This window comes from Podarcis cretensis (genome assembly GCF_951804945.1).
Source record: "Podarcis cretensis genome assembly, chromosome: 12".
NCBI classification, from domain to species: Eukaryota; Metazoa; Chordata; class Lepidosauria; order Squamata; family Lacertidae; genus Podarcis; species Podarcis cretensis.
The window spans coordinates 23,523,487-23,546,513 of NC_137181.1; the positions used below are offsets into that span (position 1 = coordinate 23,523,487).

A 23,027-nucleotide genomic window follows, 5' to 3' on the forward strand; every position below is an offset into this window, starting at 1 on the left:
ATTTTCTTAGATCGTTTTTAATACTGCTGTTTTTAATTTAATTATATTATGCAAGCTACCTTGTGAAGATTATGCACTAAATGGCAGCCCAAATTAAGTATGAATGAGAAAGTTCTCACTGTGGTAGCTGTTCAGTGATGGCTCATTCACACACACAAGTTGCCACTCGATGCAGTACTCAGTGAATATTCATGGAGTTGAATTATGGATTAGAAGAGCAATTTTGAATTCATTTGTATAATCATATACATGCAAACAATATTCTTAAGAAAGCTGGAATTACACGAAATAAAAATACTTTGTAGGTTTTGCCCAAGTCCTAATTCATTTACTGTCTTCTTAATTACTCTCCCAAAAGGTCCTAAGGATTAAAATGCAATAAGAAGGCAAGTCCCCGAGAATTTGCAGAATTTATACAAAAAAATGCAGGTCTTTGCACTTAACTCATTATTCCTCCTAGCACAATAAAAGTACTATGCCCATTTCCAATACAATAAAACGCACTGGTGAAAAGCAGAGAATAATGAGTGCTTAGTTGTTTCCCCATCCAAATCCAACTTTTTGCTGCAAGCATTTTCCTGTGCTGATTCTAGACATAGCCCTTGGACAACAGATCCACTGGCAAAAATCCACAGAGATAATTTCTGACAAGCCCAGTAAGGTTTTTGACTCCCCCCCCCCCCCGCACGGAACAGCAAGACCCCATGCTGTAACACAAACTGCTTTTGAGGCCCAGCCCTTTCAGAAGCAGTTTGCTATACTGAACAAGGAACTGCTCAAGAAACACAAGCTCCTTGAACACATAATTAGGAGTGTTGTTCTTTGGATCCTATCCATTGATTTCACAGAGATTTAGCTGCAAGTAGTAGGTTTTTTATCTCATCTTGCCAAACCTGCAAAAATTGCTGGTACCTTTCCAACCATGGTAGCTATCCAACCCACCCACTAAAACAGGACAAAAGAAAATAATATTTTTGAACATTTGAAAAGCGAAACTTTTTTTTTTTTACTACACACACACACACACACAAATTTAGACCCATTCAAATTCAACATTTTGCAATATTTTATAGTTCCCAGAGATGTACACATTATATTTCAAATATTATTCCTAAATTGCAATAAAAGCTGTTTTAATCAAATTGGTCATTAATTGGGAAGTATATCATGAACCAAAACACTGTCAGGGGAAAAAAGAAATTAGAGGCAGGATTACTATTTATATAGGAACTTAATTTGGACAGGAAAATAAAGTATTCCATTGCTGCATTGTTTAAAGGTGAAGTAAAAGAATCATGTTTCACTTGAAGTTGAAAAACACTGAAGAAGCGTTTCTTTAAAAGGCAGACTCATCCTATCAATACGTTTAAGATAATGGGTTCAAACATGTACCAATATGCAGTTCTGAAACTGCATTTCAATTTACTTCAGCTAACTCAGTTTAATCAGAAACATCAACTCAAGACTGAAATGCACTTTCTACCCATGTGAAACTTAACTTTAAAGATGTTTCAGCACACAGATTCTGGACACCTACAAAATGCCTTTTATTTATAGGTAATGCAATGTACTGAAAACAGAAGCAGATCGTGGAAGGTATACCTTATAAAAATATCATTGTAATGTTCCGATTAAAGGCAATACAGAGACAATACAGAGAAAGGCTCAAGAGAGCTTTATTTTCCCCCCTCCCCTGACTACATGCATGCACAGGCAGCCAGTTAAGGAGATGGTAGGTCTGTGTTTGCCTTCCATACTCCCATCCTGCCCTTCCTCTCTGGTCAGGGCAGGTTACTCATGCTCAAAAAGCCTATTGTGTTGCACATGCAGGTTAAGAGTAGGGGAAAGGTGAATGGGTCTCCATTGTGAACAGACACCCTATGCACATAGGAACTGTACCAACAGGAGAGTGGGCCGTGCCCTAAGATTTTATTAGTAGTTATTTCTATAACTAGCAAATAACCACATGATGTGTCCTTAAATTTTAAGAAAATCAATATGTTAGAACAAAACCTGGCAGGATACTTTTTTGTAAATATGACAGAACCCCTATAGTCTTAAAAATCAAGCACAAGCACCCAGTCACCTCAACTTTTAGGATATTTAGTATTTTCTGATACAGCCCCCATTCCTGTCTAAGCTCCCCACGACTAAGGTTTTAATACTCAGCGTGTGATGAGAGATGAAACCAAGTGTGAACAAGTTTCAGGTCCCATGAGTAGGCTGACTGTTGAAGCTGTCAGGTTCAATTGCATCATTCCGACATTATTCAATGCCCCAAACTTCACTCTAATTGTTAGGGGCTTAACATATTCAAAACCATTGTTTAGGCTAATGCTGAAATGCCCACAGTTGAGTTTCCATAAAGAAGGGGGAGGGATTTAATTGTACTTAAACCATTACTGAACTCTCCTTCATTCATGATAGGACAACAAGAAAGGCCTGAGCCACCAATTCCAAAGCTGCTTTGTAAAATCAGTTTATATCTAATAAATACCTCATGGCAAATTAATTTTTTTGTTAATAATTGTTGAGGGTCACAATTATTTCCATACTTTAAAATTAAATGAAGAACAGCATCACTATTTGCTTCAGACCAGAAATATTTTCTTTTATTTTTTTAAATTCTTTATCATCGAAATTTGGAAAAGAGGATACAAAGATTATCAAATATATTTTTGCCAAAGCTAAAATGGAAATATATTCTCCATATAGATGTACTTTAAAAAACTGAACCGCTGTAATTTTAATTGGAGATCCTTCGCCTCTCTAAGATGACAAGTGCAATTTTTGTTCCCTCTTCTAGTGGAAGTTGTTTCAACAAAAAACACTCAAAAATGTCTGATATCCTGTTGGTATTTATGTTTTTTTTTTTCCAAGTGCTGTTCATTTTACACAGGGTTTACAAAGGGCAATTTGCTGTTAAATCATAGCTATAGCAGGGACAAACAATCTGTGGTCCTCCAGATGTTGGGACTCCCATCAGCCCCAGGCAGTGTGGTCAATAGGTGGGATGATGCAAGTTGTAGTCCGGCAACACCTGGAGGGCCACAATCTCCTCTGCTTCATACAGACAAATAAATCTTAGTTATTTAACATTACTGAAAATTTAAATATCAAAAAAAGGGAAAGCTGATGTACATTTTAAGAACACTTTGTATTTCCCACAGAAAATAACATGTAGCCATATACAATGGTACCTCAGTTTAAGAACAGTCTGGTTTTAAGAATGATTTGGTTTACAAACTCTGCAAAATCAGAAATAGTGCCTTGGTTTGAGAATTTTAGCTCGGTCTAAGAACGGAATCTGAACGGTGGAAGGGCACCGGCGGCGGAAGGCATCATTAGGGAAAGCACGCCTCGGTTTAAGAACGATTTTGGTTTAAGAACGGACTTCCGGAACGGACTAAGTTCATAAACCAAGGTACCACTGTAGTTACTTATAATATAAGCCATGAAGTCACTAGATGCAAAGCGCTCTAATCAGTACTGTCTAATCATTAGCTACTAAATAGCTTAACTTGTCTTCTAAATTATCTGATACCTTTATTCCAACATTTTTAATATTTACTGTTAAAAGACAAAAGATACCTGCCAGATACTAGCCCTCTGATTGTTGAAAACCCAAACAGAACAGGAGAGTATGTCTAGGATCAAGTGGAGATACAACTTTACGTTGAATGCGGCTTCAAAGCTTTCTGTCCTCCAGCCAAATGCATATACTGTGAAGACACTGCTATTACAACACCGCTCACTCTCCAACAGGAACTTTGGCAAAGTCAGATAATCACTGGTGTACATTTTTTAAGCAAGCAAGCAAGATTATAGTCAGGCAATGGCATGGCATATTACTAAAAAAGCCTGACACAGCATAGTCAATTGCCCCATAATGCACACTAGTCAATTTCAAACACTGTTCTGTACAAAAATGCTCAAAATTCACAGTATATTTATATAAGGGCTTTGCACTATCAGTGAACTTTGGCCACTCCCGTGAAAGGTTTTGCACACAATCTTTCCAAAGTTATATCAAAATTCACGGAAGTATTTTGACATCTTTTCATCGCAATGTAGGCTCTTACCAAAACACGCACACAAAAAAACCATTTTTCACATTCACTGCCATTACTATTGTCTCAGGAAGCTAAACTGAAGTAGTGCTACACTCAGTTCATCGAAGAGGTCAATGTGCCTCAGTTGCCTGGAGACTGATGGTTGCTACAGCAGCACCAGATAAGCCCAACTAAATAAGCTTCAGCTCCAAGGCAGAAAGCATTTACTGCTGGACTGAAACATTGAAGCAGTTGTCTCAGCATGCAGCAGTGTGCACAAAATCATGCAACTGTCTGTCAACCTTGCTAAACCGTATTTATACAGGAGGCCTGCATTACTGAAATCAGTTTATTAAAAAGTAAAGATTTTAATTGGGCAAAATACTACCACTATGAGCAACTATGATTCCTTTGTTCTTTTAGTAGAGTCACATGTTGTGTGGAATTTTCCCTCTGGCAGTAAATTCTTCTCTTCCACCCCAAAGTCCCCAGTCATAATGACAACGAAATAGGATTTTGCTTAGTTTTGTCTAGTATTTGATAAAAACTGTTCAAATGCCATTTTAAAGAAAAACAAGACAACACTTTAATGGAAATCTTTCTACATTCTGAAACTTTTACTCAAATATAAACACCACTAAGTGAAAATATTATTTCTGAAGGAAGTCAAAAATATGATATTTCTGTTTTAGGATCTTTACATTAAGGGGAGGGGGGAGAGAAAGTGAATTAGATATGGCTGCTTTTATGCCTGCCAGCCAGAGGGGGTCACTGCAGAATGATACAAATAACACTTTTCAGAAGCACACAGGAACTCAGGACAAAGTTCAGGGCATGACATATGATTCTCCTATACACTTGTGCATGAAGCTGCTGCACACAGCCATAAACCATTAACAACTTAAATAAGCTAGATGACACTGCTGCTCTATCACTCCTTTCAGGAAAAATATTGCAGGCATGCTTCACTTGTCTACCAGATATGTTTTACTTGTCTTCAACAATAACGTTTAAAGTTTTGAGAACATAATAGGCAATGCAAGTATTCTGAATGCTTTCAACCAAGCCAATGAGAAGCCTACTTGGGAGCACACTCCGGTACCTGTCTACTCAGGAGTACAGTACATTGAACTCATTTAGTTTAATGGGGATTACTGACAGGAAAGTAGATAAAGGAATGCCACCTTGCAGACACATTTTATTTTACTATGTTATGGAAACAAGCCCAAAGGGGAGCACACATTTGTTACATGTAATTCTATGACTTACTATAACTACACACGTTGTCTCCTTCTAACTATCTGACTATTTCAGCATAAGGTACTGAATGATATGTTGCTCTTTATGTACTATTTATTTACACAATGAATATTATTTAAGTACATCAGAAGCTGGCCAGAAAAACAGTAAAACTGGTAACTGGCAAAGTTATAAGGGAAGGAATTATAGCAAAACAATGAATTTGTCGCATCTTCATTACAAAATATCAAGAAATATCAAACCCAATTCATTTTTCTTGAGTAATATATCACAGTAGTCATCCAAGCCTCAATTGCATTCTCTAAAGTAGTTGTAAGTTTTCAACTATTCAGAAAACCAACATGTTTAGAGTCAGCTTTTGTACTATGTAGTTACAAGATTTCCAGAATCACTTAATATGAACAAATTGACCAATCATCTGTCTTGAAATGGTAAGAAAGATTTTTATAAACAGAATTAAGGATGTGGAAAAGCAGCCATGCTGAAAGAACATCAACATACCTTTAACCAGAACATGTTCCTTAAAAGTTTAGGTTTTGGCAGACAGAGGTATGTATGGTATATATTCTGTTTCTGACCAAGTTCTTTGCCAGACACATAAAACTTAGCAGCTATGGAATAACTTAAGATTCTGTTATATAAAAAAATTATATTGGGAACTGTTAAAATGACAGGAAAACCAAAAAGTGGGTAAACTGAGAGTTGTCAGAGATAAACTGTGTGGCTTCACAAGGGTCTGTACTGAGAGTCGGTATTCTTCAGGTCAGCCTTCCCCAGCCTGGTGCCATCTTCCATGTTTTGGTCTAGACCTTATCAGGCCTAGTCAGCAGGGCTGCTGTGGTTCAAAACATTTGTGGGGCACCACATTAGGGAAGTCTGCTTTAAAGTATCTACAAATGAGGACTTTTTGGTTGGAATGACTAGGAAAAGCAAATAAATGGGTGAATAGGGCTCAGTTTTCCATTCAAGCGCTTGAATTCTGACCAGCCTCCAAGAATTTTGCACAAGTGTGGTGGGTTCCTTCAAGTCACCTGCATCTATTCAAAGCTAGCTAGGGCACGACAGGCACTTTTTTCCCCCAGCCTTCTGGAGCAATGTCAAGAAAACTGCTACCAATTCTCTGTACTTATTGTATCATGTGGTTTTTTGTGGGGTGGTTGTTGTTTTTAAAGCAGTAGTACAACATGTGATATGTTATACATTCAGATTTGATAGATGGCTACAGATAATATACCCTTTCAGGCTTTCACTTCATCCCAAGATACCATCCCATAGCATACCATGTTTGGAGAAAGGTGTTATGGGTATTTGGTCCTTACAACCATTCAGTAAAACCATACCACTTGCCCACAAAATTGTCTTCACAGTCTGGCCATCTGAAAACTTCAATTTCTCTGCTAGTGCATTATACCAGACAAAGTTAAACTATTCTTGTGTCACACATACACCCTTATTTTTGCAACACCTTGCTGTTAACTTTTTGCAGCTACCAATAAAAAAGTAGTTGCAAAACAAGATTTAGAGTTCTTTAAATTGGTGGTTCTCAAAAGGTGTGGTGCACCATACTCATGTGGCAGGAGAGAATGGCAAGTGTGGTGGGAAGATTCAAGGACAATCAAAGAAACATTTAGACATTTCATTCGTGCTGATGAGATGAGAGTTTGTCTCAAATTAAAGCTAATATAAATGAGATTAGCCAATGAAAGCAAGTTCACACCTCTCATCAACTTAAGGTAGGAGGATTGTTTATAATTACATTTTGGGAAGGATTCATGTTCTTATGTAGCTGCATTATTTTACACTTTCTGGATGCCCCATGATCATATTATAAAGTAGCTGTGTCCTATGTTATAAATCAAGTACTGCTAAGAGTACCAGTTAAATTTTTTTGGTGTGGCACAATCAATTTTTTATTCTGAAAGTGTGGCCCAAAGGATGAATGTTTGAGAACCATTGCTTTAAATGGTATCATTGTGCTAATCAAAAATAGTCAGATTTTTTTATTAAAAAGAATAATGTATCCCAACCATTTTTTACACTTACATCAATACCTTATCAAACAATTACCGAATGTATGGACACCCCAACAGATATCATAGTAATAGATCAACAAGGACATGGTGGGACAGGGTGTACCACCCACCCCCATAAAAGTAATTATGACTGGCAATATCCACATTTGGGATTGTGTGAAAAAGTAATACAGCAATAACCAGTAAAGTACAGCACAAATGCCAAACTGAAGCAATAAATATAAGCACAATACCAAATAATATATGGCTTAGTGTTATATAACCTATTTGTTAAACAAGCCTACAAACTATTTAGCATCTACTCTCTCTGCTGCATCTCCTTTTATATGGAATAATGAGACTAAAAAATTATGAATACCTTTCCAAAGATTATGCCTGTTTGTTAGCACATAAATAACAAACAAAGTTTTTCATTATATATATATGACTACCAGAAAGAACAGCCCTATGAAACCATGACACACATGCTTGCAAAGGCAGAAATCATATCATTGGAAGCATCTGTATACTGCAACAGCTATAAGAAAAAAACTCAATTGCAGAGAAGGATAAAAATGAAACCAGACTGAATGAGGAAAAGAAACAACTTTTTACTTACACATAACTGTTTGAAGAATCTTGCAGATCTCTGTATTAACAGCAACTGCAGCAATTATCTATTTTAGTAGAAGGGTTTTTGTACCTGTATTTATTTCACCTGTGGGGCCTGGAAGAAGTGTTTTGTTAAAGGGGACTCTCTTTAATTAACCCCTTTGGTGCTGAATTTAAAACTTTTTATATTCCCTCACAATGGATGGTGGTTGTTTTTTAAATGCCCCAAGCTTTTTAAAAGACTGCCTTTTTATGTTTTAGGCACAAAAAGCACTGCCAAGACAGCAATTATGATAGAACATAGTAAGCATTTCATCCAATCCAGTACCAAAAGGGTAAAGTATTAAAGGGTAAGCAGGTGAAGCTCCATCCCCTTTTCTCATGTTGTCTTTCACCTAGCAGAAATACCATAATGTTGCCCATTTTCTTATTCTTCTGGCAAAATTTACAGTGAGATGATAAGAAGGCTTTGGTGCTACTAGCTGAGGTTCTACTTTCAGCTGGAGATAGCAAGAGAAACTTTGTTATGAAATTTCTGCCTTCACAAGGAATTATGCTATTATTTGGAGGTTGAACTCCAAAATGAATCATAAATAATCAAGGCTAGCTCCTTCTCCTAAAAAGTATGTTCTAAACACAACTGAATACAGGGGCGGCCCAAGACATTTTGGCACCCGAGGCAGATCCCAATGAAGAAGAAGGGTTCAAGGAAGAACTATGCCAGGAACCAGGAGGAAGTAAGAAAGATCAGGTTCCATGATCTGAAGTGAACTTCCAATTCTGAAACCAATAAGTAAGGAGAAAGATGCTCGACTTTGGTGTTCAGTCTCTTCATGTGCCAATGAATATATAGTAGGACTGTGCTGTGAAGCCCTGCCCCCAATATTGCACCTCCATACTTGTGGAGTCTTCCTGAGTGGTTTAGAACTCTTGCTTCAGCCAATCACCCTCAACCTCATGTATTGAGCTGACATGTTCAAGGGGCAGAGCTTGGAAACATGCCCCCATTTCTCAAATATTCATTCCCACACAAGGAGCCTTAACAGCAGAAAAGGGCTCAAATCAGAGAGGGGAAGAAGCTTGTGTGTGAGCCTAGGGGGTGAAAAACCACAACCAAACAATGCAAATTGCAGTGATAACTTTTTGCTTATACATTAAATTGTGGTGTTTTTTTGTGTGTGTGTCACTTGTGATATTGATTTATTTTTAAATTTGTTCTTGTATTTATATTACCCCCCCCCCAATGATTATTCTTAGTCAAAGCAGAGTACTTTTCTTTTAAGCCCTCAATTTACAGTCCTAAAGACATTTTAGTACAAGGGTTTTTGTTCCTGTATTTATTTCACCTGTGGAGCCTAGAAGAAGTGTTTTGTTAAAGGGAACTCTCTTTAATTAACCCCTTTGGTGCTGAATTTAAAACTTTTTATATTTCCTCACAAAGGATGGTTGTTGTTTTTTAAATGACCCAAGCTTTTTAAAAGACTGCCTTTTATGTTTTAGGCACAGCATACATCTTCATCATTGTGTATGCTGACTTTGGGGGCAATCTAAACTCTGGCAGAGAAGCAGCAACCCACATTGACAACCCTGCTGGCCAGGGCAGAAAGTGTGGGAGATCAGGCCTAAACTGAGTCTGATGCTGCCACATGATGGCAGTGGCGCTGGCTTAGGCATATCCAGCAGATCCCAGGCTAGTTCAGCTGCTCCCCAGGTACATTCTGGGCCTTTCCACTGGCTGCTGCTAGTGGGGATCCCACCACCAACATTTCTGCCCACCTGGCAAACAAAACAAGCAGTTCCAGTCTGGCAAAGTGATGCTGACTTTACCACGCAGGCAAAAGCCAGCATGACTAGATAGAGGAACACTTCTGCCCAATCCAAACCACTACCACCCCCAGCCAGGAATAAAGGGGGTTTGGATTGCAGCCTTAGTTATAACCCAATTATAATGTCTACTTTCAACGGAGATCTTATAAGGCACTTATTGAAAGGATTAGCTTTGGAAGGCAAACACTGGCACAACGGGGGGGGGGGGGGGTTGGGATGGAAATCTGTCGTAATGCTAATATTGAAACCACAGTGTGCAGACGCTCTGAATACTATTTGCAGAAGTTTTATGAAACAAGTGAAGAGAAGCTAACGGGAAGTCACAAATATGAGAAGGTTAGTTATTGAAGTACTTTTATCCTGCCTTTATACATAAAATATCCAAGGATTTTAAGACTTAACATATTATATTGTTCAAATATTTGTATTTAGTTAACTGAAATACAAATAGCCAATATGGCTCATTTGTCGTGGCAGAATATCTCACCAATAAAAAAACCCAACCTACCTGAGTTGTAGCAACAGTTGTAGTTACAGAAGGCGTAGAAGACGGAGACAAAGTTCCCACTTGCTGTACGTGACCAGAAGACTGCTGAGGTAAATGTGAACTGGAAACAGGAGTGCTAGATCCTGAGCCAGACACTGTGTTTGGAAAGGACACTGCTACATCATTGCTGCTATAAATGCCTGAAAGAAAGCACACGTACAAATGTCTTTCTGGATTCATGAACCAAATTAGTACTACATTAGTTGGATCTAAAGAAGGCCCTCTACTGCATTTTAGATAAAAACAAGGAGTTCATTAAAAGGCATATGAAACAAGAACAAACCTACTGTGAAGTGGCACAAACAAATTTACAACTGTTTGCAGGTAGGATAGGGTTTTTTTTGTTTGTTTGGCTTGAGGATTATAACCATAACCTGGAAAATATTTTAAGGTTAAAAGGACAATTATTTAAACAATCATAAATTGCTACATTGAGTAATAATTATCACCCACATAGGTTAGCCCTAACTCTTCCTATAACGGGTTGGTCAGAAACTTAAAAGTCTAGCTTTTAGATTCTAAAATGTACCGGCAATTGGTCAAGCTGGAGGAGAATGTTCCATTGCACAATGAGAAATCTTTGCAGTGTTGAACTGTTGTTCTTAGCACTACATTCAATACAACCCAATATCATTGTGGAAGATTGGTACAAAAACTTAGGTAGAAAACAAGGATGACACCTTCCTAGATCAGATTACCTACCACATTCTCAAAGAGGGGAGAGATGGTAGTACAGTGGTACCTCTGATTACGTACTTAATTCGTTCCAGAAGTCCGTTCTTAACCTGAAACTGTTCTTAACCTGAAGCACCACTTTAGCTAATGGGGCCTCCTGCTGCCGCTGCGCCGCCGAAACACAATTTCTGTTCTCATCCTGAAGCAAAGTTCTTAACCCAAGGTAATATTTCTGGGTTAGCGGAGTCTGTAACCTGAAGCGTATGTAACCCGAGGTACCACTGTAATGGAAGATTCCAACTCTGTAGATATCTGTTGGAAGGTGAACATTGCTTAGATTTAAAGGTCTAACAAATTCCTGACCTATCTTGGTGAAAAGTTTATCTTCCACAAAGTAAAAGAAGAAATATGGGGACCAGCTACCATGCACCTGATATTCATCAACCATAAGAACTTGTTGGGCTGCTGAGGTGAAACAGCAGAAAGTGTAAGTGACCACAACATCTTGGTATTCATGATACTGAAGAAAGAGAAAGCTTAACCTAGTCAGATGTGCACCCAAGACTTTAAGAAACCTGATTTCAGTAAGTTTTTCTCTTACTGATGTTGATTCCCTGGATGACACTGGGTTTGATAACCTTACATGTGGAAGTGATCTAGTGATTTTAGTATACCACATGCTACATATAAGTCAGCAGTATGATGTGATAGCACAAATAGCAAATGGAATTCTAGGTTGCAACTAGAGAAGTATAGTGTCCAGATTGCAAAAAAGGTACTACTCTATTCTGCTTTGCTTATACTTCTCCTGTGTCCAGTTTTCGATACTGCAGTTTAAAAGAACACTGACAAACTGGAATGTGTTCAAAGAAGGATGAGAAAGATGGAGAGAGGCTGGAGATTTTATGAGGCAAGGTTGAAGGATGTGCATGTTTAACCTGAAGATAAGACTATTAAGCAGCGTCATGCAGATGAAACAACCATTTTGTTTTCTGTTGCTCAAGATGGTGGGATCTTAAGCAATGGATTCAAATTTCAGGAGAAAGAATTTAGACAAACATTTGGAAGAATGATTGTTTCAATCAACAAAAATACAGCTGTTAAACAGTAGAACAGATTGCCTGAAAAATTGTGAATTCTTCTTTGTTAGAAGGTTTTTAAGCAGAAAGCTGATGGCAACCTATCAGGGATGCTATAGTAGTGGGTTTCCTGTATCAGCAGGACGACATTAGATGAAATGAATTGTTGAGGTCCCTTTCTACCCTAGAATTCTAAATTGCCACTTCTTCCCTACTAGCTATAAATACATTATCAAAAGGCCAGAACCAATATTCAGAACATTTCAGGGACACACTAACTAGCGCCTAATTAAAATAGTTGACTTTTAGCTCTCTGAATGCCATTGGGGTGCAATCTTGGATTGCATAATGAACTAAGGAATAATGTTTAAGACTAAATATCTTTCCATGTATTTTTTTTAAAATAATAGCTGGTCAAAAGTGTAAGGCAGCTTGAGGTATACCTCCGTACTGCACAGCTATGAATGGAATCTAGGAAAGCCCGTCACAAAAATAATTAAAGAGAAAAAAGTGTTAGTAGTAGAATAACACTATTTTCATTTTGCTACACACAAAAACTGTAATAAAAGGAACCTGAGGAACTATTGACCTATCAGCCTCCTGCAGGCATCTACAAAGTTTTCACTGAGGTACTGAACAATTGACTCACTATAACCTTGGATTTCATCCAATCAATAGAACATACAGACCTTCAATCAGAATTTTGCACAAAAGACTACCTTTTGTGATAAATGAACCTGTGGAGAACATTCTAATATAACTTACCATCCTCTACAGTATTCATAAACTACAAGACAGCTTTTGAGTTTGGAGAAAAAGAACTCCATGTTAAAATTGTTTTAATACACACACAAAAGAATGTATGTATAGATGTGGGTTTCAATGAAGAAGAATACATCTCTCTGCTGCTATTGCTCTGATCACTTACCTGTAAAAAGCGTTTTCTAACAGCTATTATATTGATTTTTTTAAAGGCTTCCTGAGTGCATTCAATCATATTGCTTATTTTATGAATGAAATGATAGTATTAGAAAACATATCTGAGAAATGTTATATAAGTCATGGATTGTTTCCCTACAATAACTTTCCATTCAGCAATATGCATATTTTATTGATATCCATAAACCTTCAAAGAAGGTTTTGCCTTTATTATTATGTTGCACCAGGTTTTACTTTCTATCATTCTATATTTGATATGTTTATTAAAAGCTATTTTATCTGTAGGCATACATTGTGTATTTTAAATCATGGCAGGCTGAGGGCATATTGACTTAGTGACTTTGTGACACCAGCAACTGCCACAACAAATTTGTACACCCCTTCATATCTATTTGCATGATTAAAATTCTCAGTATTAAATGTAGCTACTGTATATTCCTTACTTAACACTGTTAAATCAAAACACCATTAAAGTAAAACATTACTCTCATAGCATTTGTTAAGAGTCTTAGACCAGGACCCAGAAACCCAGGGTTAAAATCCTTACTCAGAAAAGAAGCTCACTGCCTCTCAACCTAACATAGTTCACAGAGGGGTTGTGATGATAAAATGGAAAAAAGAGAGCCTTGTATATAAATCTTGAGCTCACTGGAGGAAAGTGGGATATGAATTTAATAATAAATAAGACAAATATACTCAAATATTACAGGCTTTTGCCAGGCTTATAGCACTTACAGAATCACATTACTACTACTAATGATGTTTGGGAGGGGAAAAATAAGTACATTAAAAATTACTAATGGGAAATTACTTCTGATGAACATGCAGGGAGATGTAAATGAGGAAGAAGCAGTGGAAAAATGAGGAAAAATGCATCATAGCAATCTTGGAAAGTGGACTGAAAGTGGACTCAGAGGTGAGCAACATAACAGCTATTTCTGGACACACCGAACTTGTGGCAGCATGAGTATATAATGGAAGATTCTGCCAAAGTAAGGGACAGGAACACAAATTCTGGTCACCGTGGAAGAACTTACTTCTTCCAAACACTACCTAATTTGGTGTGAATCTCAATAATTATACAATACCTTGACCATGCATCCTTAAGATAATGCCTTTTTCTCAGGCCCCACTAGTCTTGAGGCTGAATAAGAGCACTGGCTATATATGCAGACAACGAATGTGTGTATAGACACATTTTTGATGGCTGCTCTACAAGCCTGAGAATAAGCACCCTTCATTTTCAGCTACCTTTCAGTGATAAGAGTTAATAAAGAATGAGAGAGCATTCCTTCCAAGGATGGCTTCAGAAATCGAAACATCCTGGAAAGCACAAACAATCTTTTTGTGCGTGCGTGCGTGCGTGCGTGCGCGCGCGCGCACACACACACACACACACACACACACACACACACTCTGCAACTTACCACAGTCCCTCTTTATTTTAGGACAGAGCTTTCCAAACTTTTCATGTTGGTGACACTCTTTTTAGACATGCATTATTTCGTGACACAGTAATTCAGTTTTACTAGCAAACCAGAGGTTAAATTAACCCCCTTCCAGCCCCAGGAGGAGGATGGAGAGCATTCGCACGACACACCTATACACTGCAGCCAACACACTAACGTGTTGTGACACACAGTTTAGACAGCTCTGTTCCAGGATGTTTGGCATCCTCCATATTTCTTACCACTTTTGGAACCATGCAGTTACATACCAGGAAGCTGCCAGACACCTATGGAAACAGCACCTAAGACTAATGTCCAACTATCCAACAGAAAGAACTAGGCCCAGTTAAGTGAGGTGGCAATTCTTTTGGATTTAACATGATGTTGTATAAAACGTAATTTTTCTGGAAGTAGTTGGTTTTAAACGCTGTAAATCCTGCCCCTCCAACCTTCAGGATATGGTTCACAACATCTAGAATTTAATTACCAAACTTTGAAATATTTCAGGTTCCCGGTGTATTATTTTCCTCCCACTGGGAATTGATCAGGTGGTAACATTGCTCCGCCTTCTAGATGTTTCACCTTAAGGCAGCCTTTGTCAACCTGGTGCTGTCCACATATTTTGGACTACAACCCTCATCAGCATAGCCAATGGTCAGGGATGACAGGAGCTACAGTTCAAAAGGTCTCAAGAGTATCAGGTTAAGGAAGACTGCATTAAGGAGGGTCATGAGATAAAGGAAAATACAAACTAAAATATTCTCTTATTTTCAAATCATGCTGCAGTGTATGCAACAAAAACATAAAAGTTCCTGTCTTAGTCCAAGAGTTGATTACCCCTTAAAAAAAGGTATACATTTTATTTGAAGTCTTGCAGAGTTATCTTAAATGGAAGTTGCACAGTGGCATGCTTCAATATTGTGTTTTGGACAGCCTTCCCCAACTGGTGCCCTCCAGATACTTTGAGCTAAAACTCCCATTATATCTGCCCGCAGGCAATGCTGGCTGGGATTAGTTGACAGCACCAGGTTGGAGAAGGCAATGGTTGTGTTTTCAAATATATTAATTATTCAAACAAGAGGCAAAGTAGAATCTTCAAGCATCACTGTTTGAAATATATTTTCCTCTGCTTGTTGTGAATGTAAATATTGCTCAAAATACCAGCTTGGGTGCTTTTGTATTTTTTTTCTCCCTACACATACCCTTGTCTGAATAAACCTGAACATTCACCATTTTGAATATTTAATACCAATGTTTAGCATCACAGGAGATATTATATAGCATCCAAAATCATCTTTATATGGAGTCTTAATTTTCCTTTATAAACCTCAAACAACATATTTTGTTTTTTCTTCCTCAACAACTTTTTAAACAGGCTTTTTGAAGTTAAGGGCTGATTGCTATCTTGCAAATGAGCTACCAGGAATGTGTTCTGTGGTAAATTGATTCCAGATGCTCAACGATGATTGATCCTAAGAAGGCGTCTTAACTTTTATTTTCTTAAGAAATATTTACAAAAAGGCAGTTGCCATTTACACTTTAAGCAAGAGCTATTTCTGGGAACTGAAGTACTTATAGAAAACTGAAGAAATGACACATCATAACCCAACTGCCTGTTCAGACTTGTACTAAGTTTATATCCCACCTTTTGGTCTCCCAGATCAACAAGGCAGCAGCAAGAGAGACTGCTCTTTGGAGAGTTCAAAAGGAGGGTACCACTATTGAGAGAGCCCCATAAACCTAGCTTCTGATGGCTGGGGCACTAGAGCAGAAGACAATCTAAGTTTATGGCATGGATGGTATGGGAAAAGTGCTCCCAAATGTTTAGGGCATTGAAGGTAAAAAGTAGTACCCAAACGGTAAGTAGCAACAAGTGACATTATTTTAATACTGATGCAATATGTTCCTGGTATCTATCCTCCAACTACCATGTTTTTAGCCAGTTCGGAACTTTTCAAAATCTGCAGTGGCTGCTTCATGTGCAGCACATAGAATAGTTTGAAGTTACCAGAACATATATAATAGTGGCTAGATTATTTCCCCCAAAAAAGGCACATGTGACAAAGGTAGACCTGGATACAGATGCCACCTAGCCATCCAATCTGCAAAACTGCTCCTACTGGGTAGTATGGCCCCCTTTAGAACAGGCAAAACATTTACAAGACTGGGCCATCCATCATCAACATCTCCTAGTATGAAGATTACATGTAAATTAATTCACCCCATCTGGCCTAGTAGCAATTCTAGGCATCAGTTCCGAAAATTTTCTACTACACTTCAGTGTCACGTTTCATCTGTTGCTGTCCTGCAACACTGTTGCAGGACAGCAACGATGCCTCCCCTGGATCTAGTGGATGTGCTGGAGGTGATGAGTTTTCCCGGGCTTTGAGCCCTTTTCAGCTTCACCAAGGCCCAGGAAGTGGATTGCAGCTTGCCTGCCTATTTATAATTTCAGGCTTCAATATCTTATTTACAACATCTTTTTTTTACTATGTTCTAGGTCTAGGACATAGGAAGAAATATAGATACATCTTTCTGTTTGTTTATTTTAAAAAGGTAGATTTCCAGGGGGGCACTGAGTATTTTTTTTTACTGAAAGGGGGGCGGAATAATAAGTTTGGGAAACTCTGGTCTAAGGGACTGAGGAAAAGGTTTCCTCATCCACTTAACGTTTTATCATTCTCTCTTACAAAAATGTGGGCAGTATCCCCACATTTCCTTGGGGGACATTAATTGAATGGCACCATTTTTTAAGTAATACCCCTAAGCTAAGCTAAGTCTAATCAGCTAAGTCTAATCAGCCAAAATGAGCTATATTAGGGCAAGCAGGTGGTAGGCCTAAGCACTCCAAGAATCTTGTACACATCCTTGGGTGACAAAACTGCAACCCACCCAAACAAGCCTACTAATGGATGCAGTGGATGTGTTGAATAGCAGACATGTACACATTGTACTGCCCAAGATAGAAAGGATATCAGGAACTCTTAAGTGCCTTGCAAATAACCACAGTAAATTACTGAGGATCTCCCATGATCACATTTCTAACCTGGTTATGAGATATCTCTAACAGCAATGAAAAGCTCTGCATTTGTGTTATCATCCTAACTGCCTCATTAGGATAGCATTTGTGCTATCATCCTAACTGCCTCATTAGTCTCAGCTCTTCAAGAATCAGCTCCAGCAAGCAAATAATGGCAATCACCTGAACTGATTCCCTGTTCCAAAGGTTAGTCATGTTTGTTAGTCAACTGAAAACTTCCATTGAGCTTTCTGAAAACCATCAGCCACCAGGAACAGAAAATTTTAATCTCTCTGCCATTGTTTACAAATAACTAAGGTGCTGAAACGCCAATCCTCACCAGATGTTTACCTGTTAACGACAAAAAAGGAGTCAAAATATTCCTAACTATAAGATCACCAACATCCTATCAGCAGAGAGTATCAAATCTGGGGCACCTGCTATGTACCTGCCCAACTATACACTGGGAGAGCTCCAAGGTAGCCATTAAGCCCCAAGTTGTTTCTTCTGACATTCCCCAGTCTGAGGGGTCCACAAAACCATTTCTTAGAACACCTCAGCAAGCTCAGTCAATTAGGAAGCCAGTTGGGAGTATATAAACAGAATCACTATTTTGTGTCACAGAGTGTACCTGGTGTTAGACTAATTAGTAAAGGCAGGATTTGGGGTGGAATATCTGGCAAGTAAGATGGAATATTTGAAAACCACAGAAACTCCTCCACCCTACCCTGTCCCACAACTGATGCTGCAATGAAAACACAGCTAGGCAAAACTGGATTTCCAGCCTCCACTCTGCACAACATAAGGCCTACTCTTGTGAAACATTAGTGGGCATGCAGGAATTTCAATCATTATGCCTACAAGTGTATTCAGAGCTGTTTTGCTAGAAATAGTTCATGTATGCCTACAAACCTGAATGGTGGAAGTTGTAGTAGCAGAAAATGAAACACATATGGAACACATTAGCACACTCAAGATGCTGTACAAGGATTTAAAAAACTACTAAAAACAAGAGGGGGTAAAATTATCCTCTATAAATTCAAGTTGTTATATATACAATTGCTGTTGGCATGCAGTATTTCTCCTACTTGCTTCTATTTCAAGGACATCATACAAGCATCTGTTTGGCCACTGTGAGAACAAAATGCTGGACTAGATGGGTCACTGGCCTGAATCACCAGGCTCTTATGTTCTTATAGCCATGCACTGATTTCTACATTTGTATGTTGGCCTTCTGAAGGTGGCCTTTCCACGCCAACCTCTTATGATCTCTAACAAGTATAGAACTTTGGAGTGCCAATCATCACAGTAATTCCCATGTAGGAAGCACTCAGCACTCTATGGACCATCCCCACATTTTTTATTTGCATTTTCTCAATTGTCATTTCCTTTACCACTTTCATGTTTCATGTGTTTCATGACTACAAAGACTTGTATGCGTGATTTAGGAGTGGACAAGCAAGACTGCATGTGAAATAGATATATAAACATGACTAATAGCCACTGTATGTAACAATACAACATCTCTGAAATTCTCAAATGGTTGATTTCCAAATTCATCACATTATTAGACCAAATCTCGTGGATTGTATCCTGTTTCATATTTCATTGGAAACAGTGGCGTAGCGTGGGTTGTCAGCACCCAGGGCAAGGCAAGTAATTTGCGCCCCATAACCCGTGGATTTGCGCCCCCTAACCCTAACCCCCAGATGTTGCGCCCGGTGCGGCCAGCCTCCCAGCACCCCCCACGCTACGCCACTGATTGGAAAATATATGGAAAATATAGTGCAGATGATAGCTGAAGGTCCCCTTGTATGTTGTTTTCAAAGCAGTGTTGATCCTGCTTAACTGATATAGTTCCTGCATAGGTACTTGATGAATCGAGCTATATCCCAAAGGGCTTTCTGCTCCCAAAGACCATATTCCAATGATAACATTTCCAAATATAATAGAGGGGTAACAACACTGTGTTGTTGCTCAATCCTGCCAGTGTGCCTGAAAGTGCTAAACGTTGCATACATAAAGACATTTTAAATATCAAGGCTGTCACAAATTGGAGGGGATGCTGGCAGTGTAACAGACCTTGTACTTTCTGCATACTTTTCAAATTCCCCACATCAATTTACTTTATGTGCCCAAACTAAAATACACACAAATGTCAGGTCCCCCCCCCTTAAAGTTCTATGTTCTTCAAGAACTGTTAAGCAAGAATAGCCAACAGTGACTTCCTGTGCAGAAACATTTTTAAAGTTTGATAGGCAAGAAATAAAGAGTTGGAGGAAGAATAGTTTTGGAGAGAAAGTTCAAACTCACATACACAGGATATTTAAATCATTCTTTAAAAGTTACAGTTGCAATTATCAGGGAAGTGGTTGGAATTTTAAGGAAGAAACAGCACATCCAGGAAAGATAATGCCTGTTAAAAAGCCACACAATGCTGTTGACTGCTTTCATTCTAGAGTAAAGGAAACTGTACGCTTAAAATAACAGCAGTTTTGGTAGCTGCTTCCCAGTTACAAAATATCCGCTTGTTTGCAAGCCAGAAAGAGGAATTCAAATAGCTGTTACCTTCTGCTACTATATTCCCCTAGTCTTTTTTCCATTAAAATATATCCTGGCTTGTTGGAAATCTCTTATTGGAAACAGTAGTGAATTTTCTGGAAAATCTTGAAATCCAAAAAATAAATTCATCTATCTTAAATCAAAGGGTATCTGAACCAAGTAAGTCTGACCTGGTTAAATAAAAATTAAAAAGTCGTAATAATTTTACTTACTGTTTAAATATCTGAAAAGTTCTCCAAATAGTCAAATTAATTACATTGCTAGTTAATTTTAGAAACTAATGCATACCTCAATCTGAAAAGTGTTCCATGGGAAAATATAACTGTGGGAATTTTTCCATCCAACACCACTGATTAAATATTTGGACACAAACTGTAGGAAATGTCTTTTTGTGGTGCCTCTATAAAGTATACCTAAAACCCATCCAGTTAAGAAATTATTTCATGCCTCCATAAAGGCTTTCTAGTTTATAGTCTTGCACTGAAATTCTAACATTTCTAAGGATTCTACACCTTAAAAAAAAATAAAAAATCACAGCACCTGGTATTCTAAACCCCTCAATCCAAAGCCAAGTTCAGGTATTCAATCCTAGGAATTCTTGAAATGGGTCTTTAGTGGCCTAAACATAAGTAGCACCGAAAAAGAGACCTGTAACAGACACCCACTAGCCCTGTTAAGGTGACTGCAGAAACAGTTTTCAAGAATGCTGAAGAAAACTAAGCACATGTCACCTTTACTTTTTCAACTATTTGCAAAACTTTAATTTTGATTTTTTTTTTAAATAAAACTTGAATAGCAAAGCCAAATGCCATTACAGAACAAAACAATTATCTTTGGATGTGTCTATCAGGAATCCTCGTGAAACACTGAGAATATTAATAAAAAGCAAAGAAAGTCATTACACATTTTCTTAACAGGCATTATTGGATGAGACCTCAGTTTGTTTCTAGTTATAAGAATTTTAAGTTCAATCTTTGTTAGTCATTATTCCAAGCAGGTGTATAGTGTGATGGGGTGTGTGTTAATTTTTCTGTTTTCAAGATAGCCAGTTTAGGGGGCATCAACTTAGACTGAATGTATATGATCATTGAGACCATAAGTTCCATGTTATATTATATACTCAAACTTTTGATTTCTAAAGTAAAACATATGCCTACCTGAACCAACAGGGGAGGAGCCAACACTGAGACTTTGTAGACTTCCATTCCTAAGCAACGTTGGAGATTTTTGCAAATTAGAACTGGTTATACTTCCTGCAGCAGATGCCACAGATGATGTTGGGGAGGCAGAACAAACCGATAGGTGGGAAATATTCTCCTGACTTTTATTTCCTTTTGGCCTACCAGGCCCATGTTTACACTGCTTATTTCCTTTCCGCTTCTTTTCCTTTACAGTTTCATCTTCTGTCCCAGAGGACTGAACACGCTTGTATCCTGTTGATGTAAGGCTTGAATTACCCAACTCTCCAGGTGAGCTGTCAAAAATATTAGGCTGGGAGGCAATAGTTGAGGTTGAAGGAAGACCAATTAAGGAAGTAAAACAATTCACACCCCCTTCCTGGCTTCCAGTCTCTCCTTTATGTACATCTTTGGTCAACAATGTCTGCTGGGAATGAGTATAGCTGTCATTACGTAGATCCGAGTCTGTAAAACTCAAAAAGTCCTGGGGAGACTGAACTGAACTTCCGGAAGATGACTTTATACTACTAGGAGTTCCCAAAAAACTTCCTGGAGAAAAGGACAAAAAAGAGTGTTAAAAATAAAATAAACTGGCAAATGTGTAAGCACAGCAATACAATTAGCACATGTATCTTGTTGGCAAACAAGAAGTTACAGCAGCTTTGCTGTTTGTGTTCTATAAGAGTTTTACTCTGGTCTTTGTGCCATCTAAAAGGGGCAGGAAAGTGGCAAAGTTACAGCACATGTTATGTTCTCATATTCCCAGCCAACCTTCATTTCTTTCAGCTCTTTATTGGCCTGGACAGTAATGACTGAGACTGCACTAATAAAATGGATAAAGCCCAAGTAAATCACAAAGTAGAGGTTCTTATCACTCTGTAATTCAACTTTGGCACCTATGTTCAAATTGTTTTATAAAACTGTTTTATGATATCGTGCCAATGAAAATCCTCTAGAATATAATTTCTCAGCCACAACTGCCCTGGGGCAGAAAAGATGTCAGGGTAACTGGGGGGATGCGGGGATGGCAGTGTGCCCTAAGTTTATCCCTGTTTCTATCACTCTGACTTGCCCTTTCTAGATGGCACTGACTAATTCCCCACAAGGCAAATCTGTATGAACAAAACATTTATCAGAAAATGTAATCCAAACATGGCCAATATGTTCGCTTCTAATTATTAGTTCTACCAGTTTCAGCAAAACCATAATAAATAAGTCTCAAAATAACTGAAAATTAATCACAAAGCTTTCCAATAGGAAAAGAATATTCCTACAATAAACATGAGCATTGTATTGAATGCCTTTTGAAATACTTTGCATATATTTCAAATGCTTTCAGTACAGAGGCAGATGAACATAACTGTAAAAAGTGAAAAGAGATGGTTCAGATGTCATGACAAACCATAGTTTAGCATTATAACTGTGATCCTGGGACTCAATCAGTGACTGCCAGGTCTTGCAAAGTCCCTACTTGGCTCCTCAGAAATTTACAGTCAACTGAGGGATTACAATAACAAGTCTCAATCTCATATAATTTTCCCTTCTCCCTCTATTAGGAGCTCAGAAACTTTAGACTGCATTGTAGATTAACTAGAGTTTGCCACTCTAAACTGTGGTTACTCTTAACCATAGTTTCTTGCAACAAAGCAGCTAAGATTAAGCACAGTTAATTTTGGTATGATTAGCATGACCAGCTGGCCACTGTGAGAACAGGATGCTGGACTAACAAAAATTACAGCATGCAGTAATTCCTTGCTGGACGAAAAGGGGTTGGCAGCTGGTGGGCCTTAGGCCAAGACAAAAATGTAAAAAGGCAG

The 23,027-nt window shown here is 38.2% G+C and overlaps 1 protein-coding gene across 6 annotated transcripts in view; it reads right to left on the bottom strand.

Moving 5' to 3' along the window:
• MLLT10 (MLLT10 histone lysine methyltransferase DOT1L cofactor) overlaps positions 1 to 23,027 on the bottom strand; it is a 106,961-nt gene that overhangs the window by 22,386 nt on the left and 61,548 nt on the right. For all 6 annotated transcript variants that reach the window (XM_079947828.1, XM_079947829.1, XM_079947831.1 and 3 more), the window contains 2 exons: positions 21,190 to 21,759; positions 10,272 to 10,450 (listed from right to left, as the gene is read on the bottom strand). In XM_079947828.1, the coding sequence (XP_079803954.1) occupies positions 10,272 to 10,450; positions 21,190 to 21,759 (749 nt within the window). The remainder of the gene's footprint in view (positions 1 to 10,271; positions 10,451 to 21,189; positions 21,760 to 23,027) is intronic.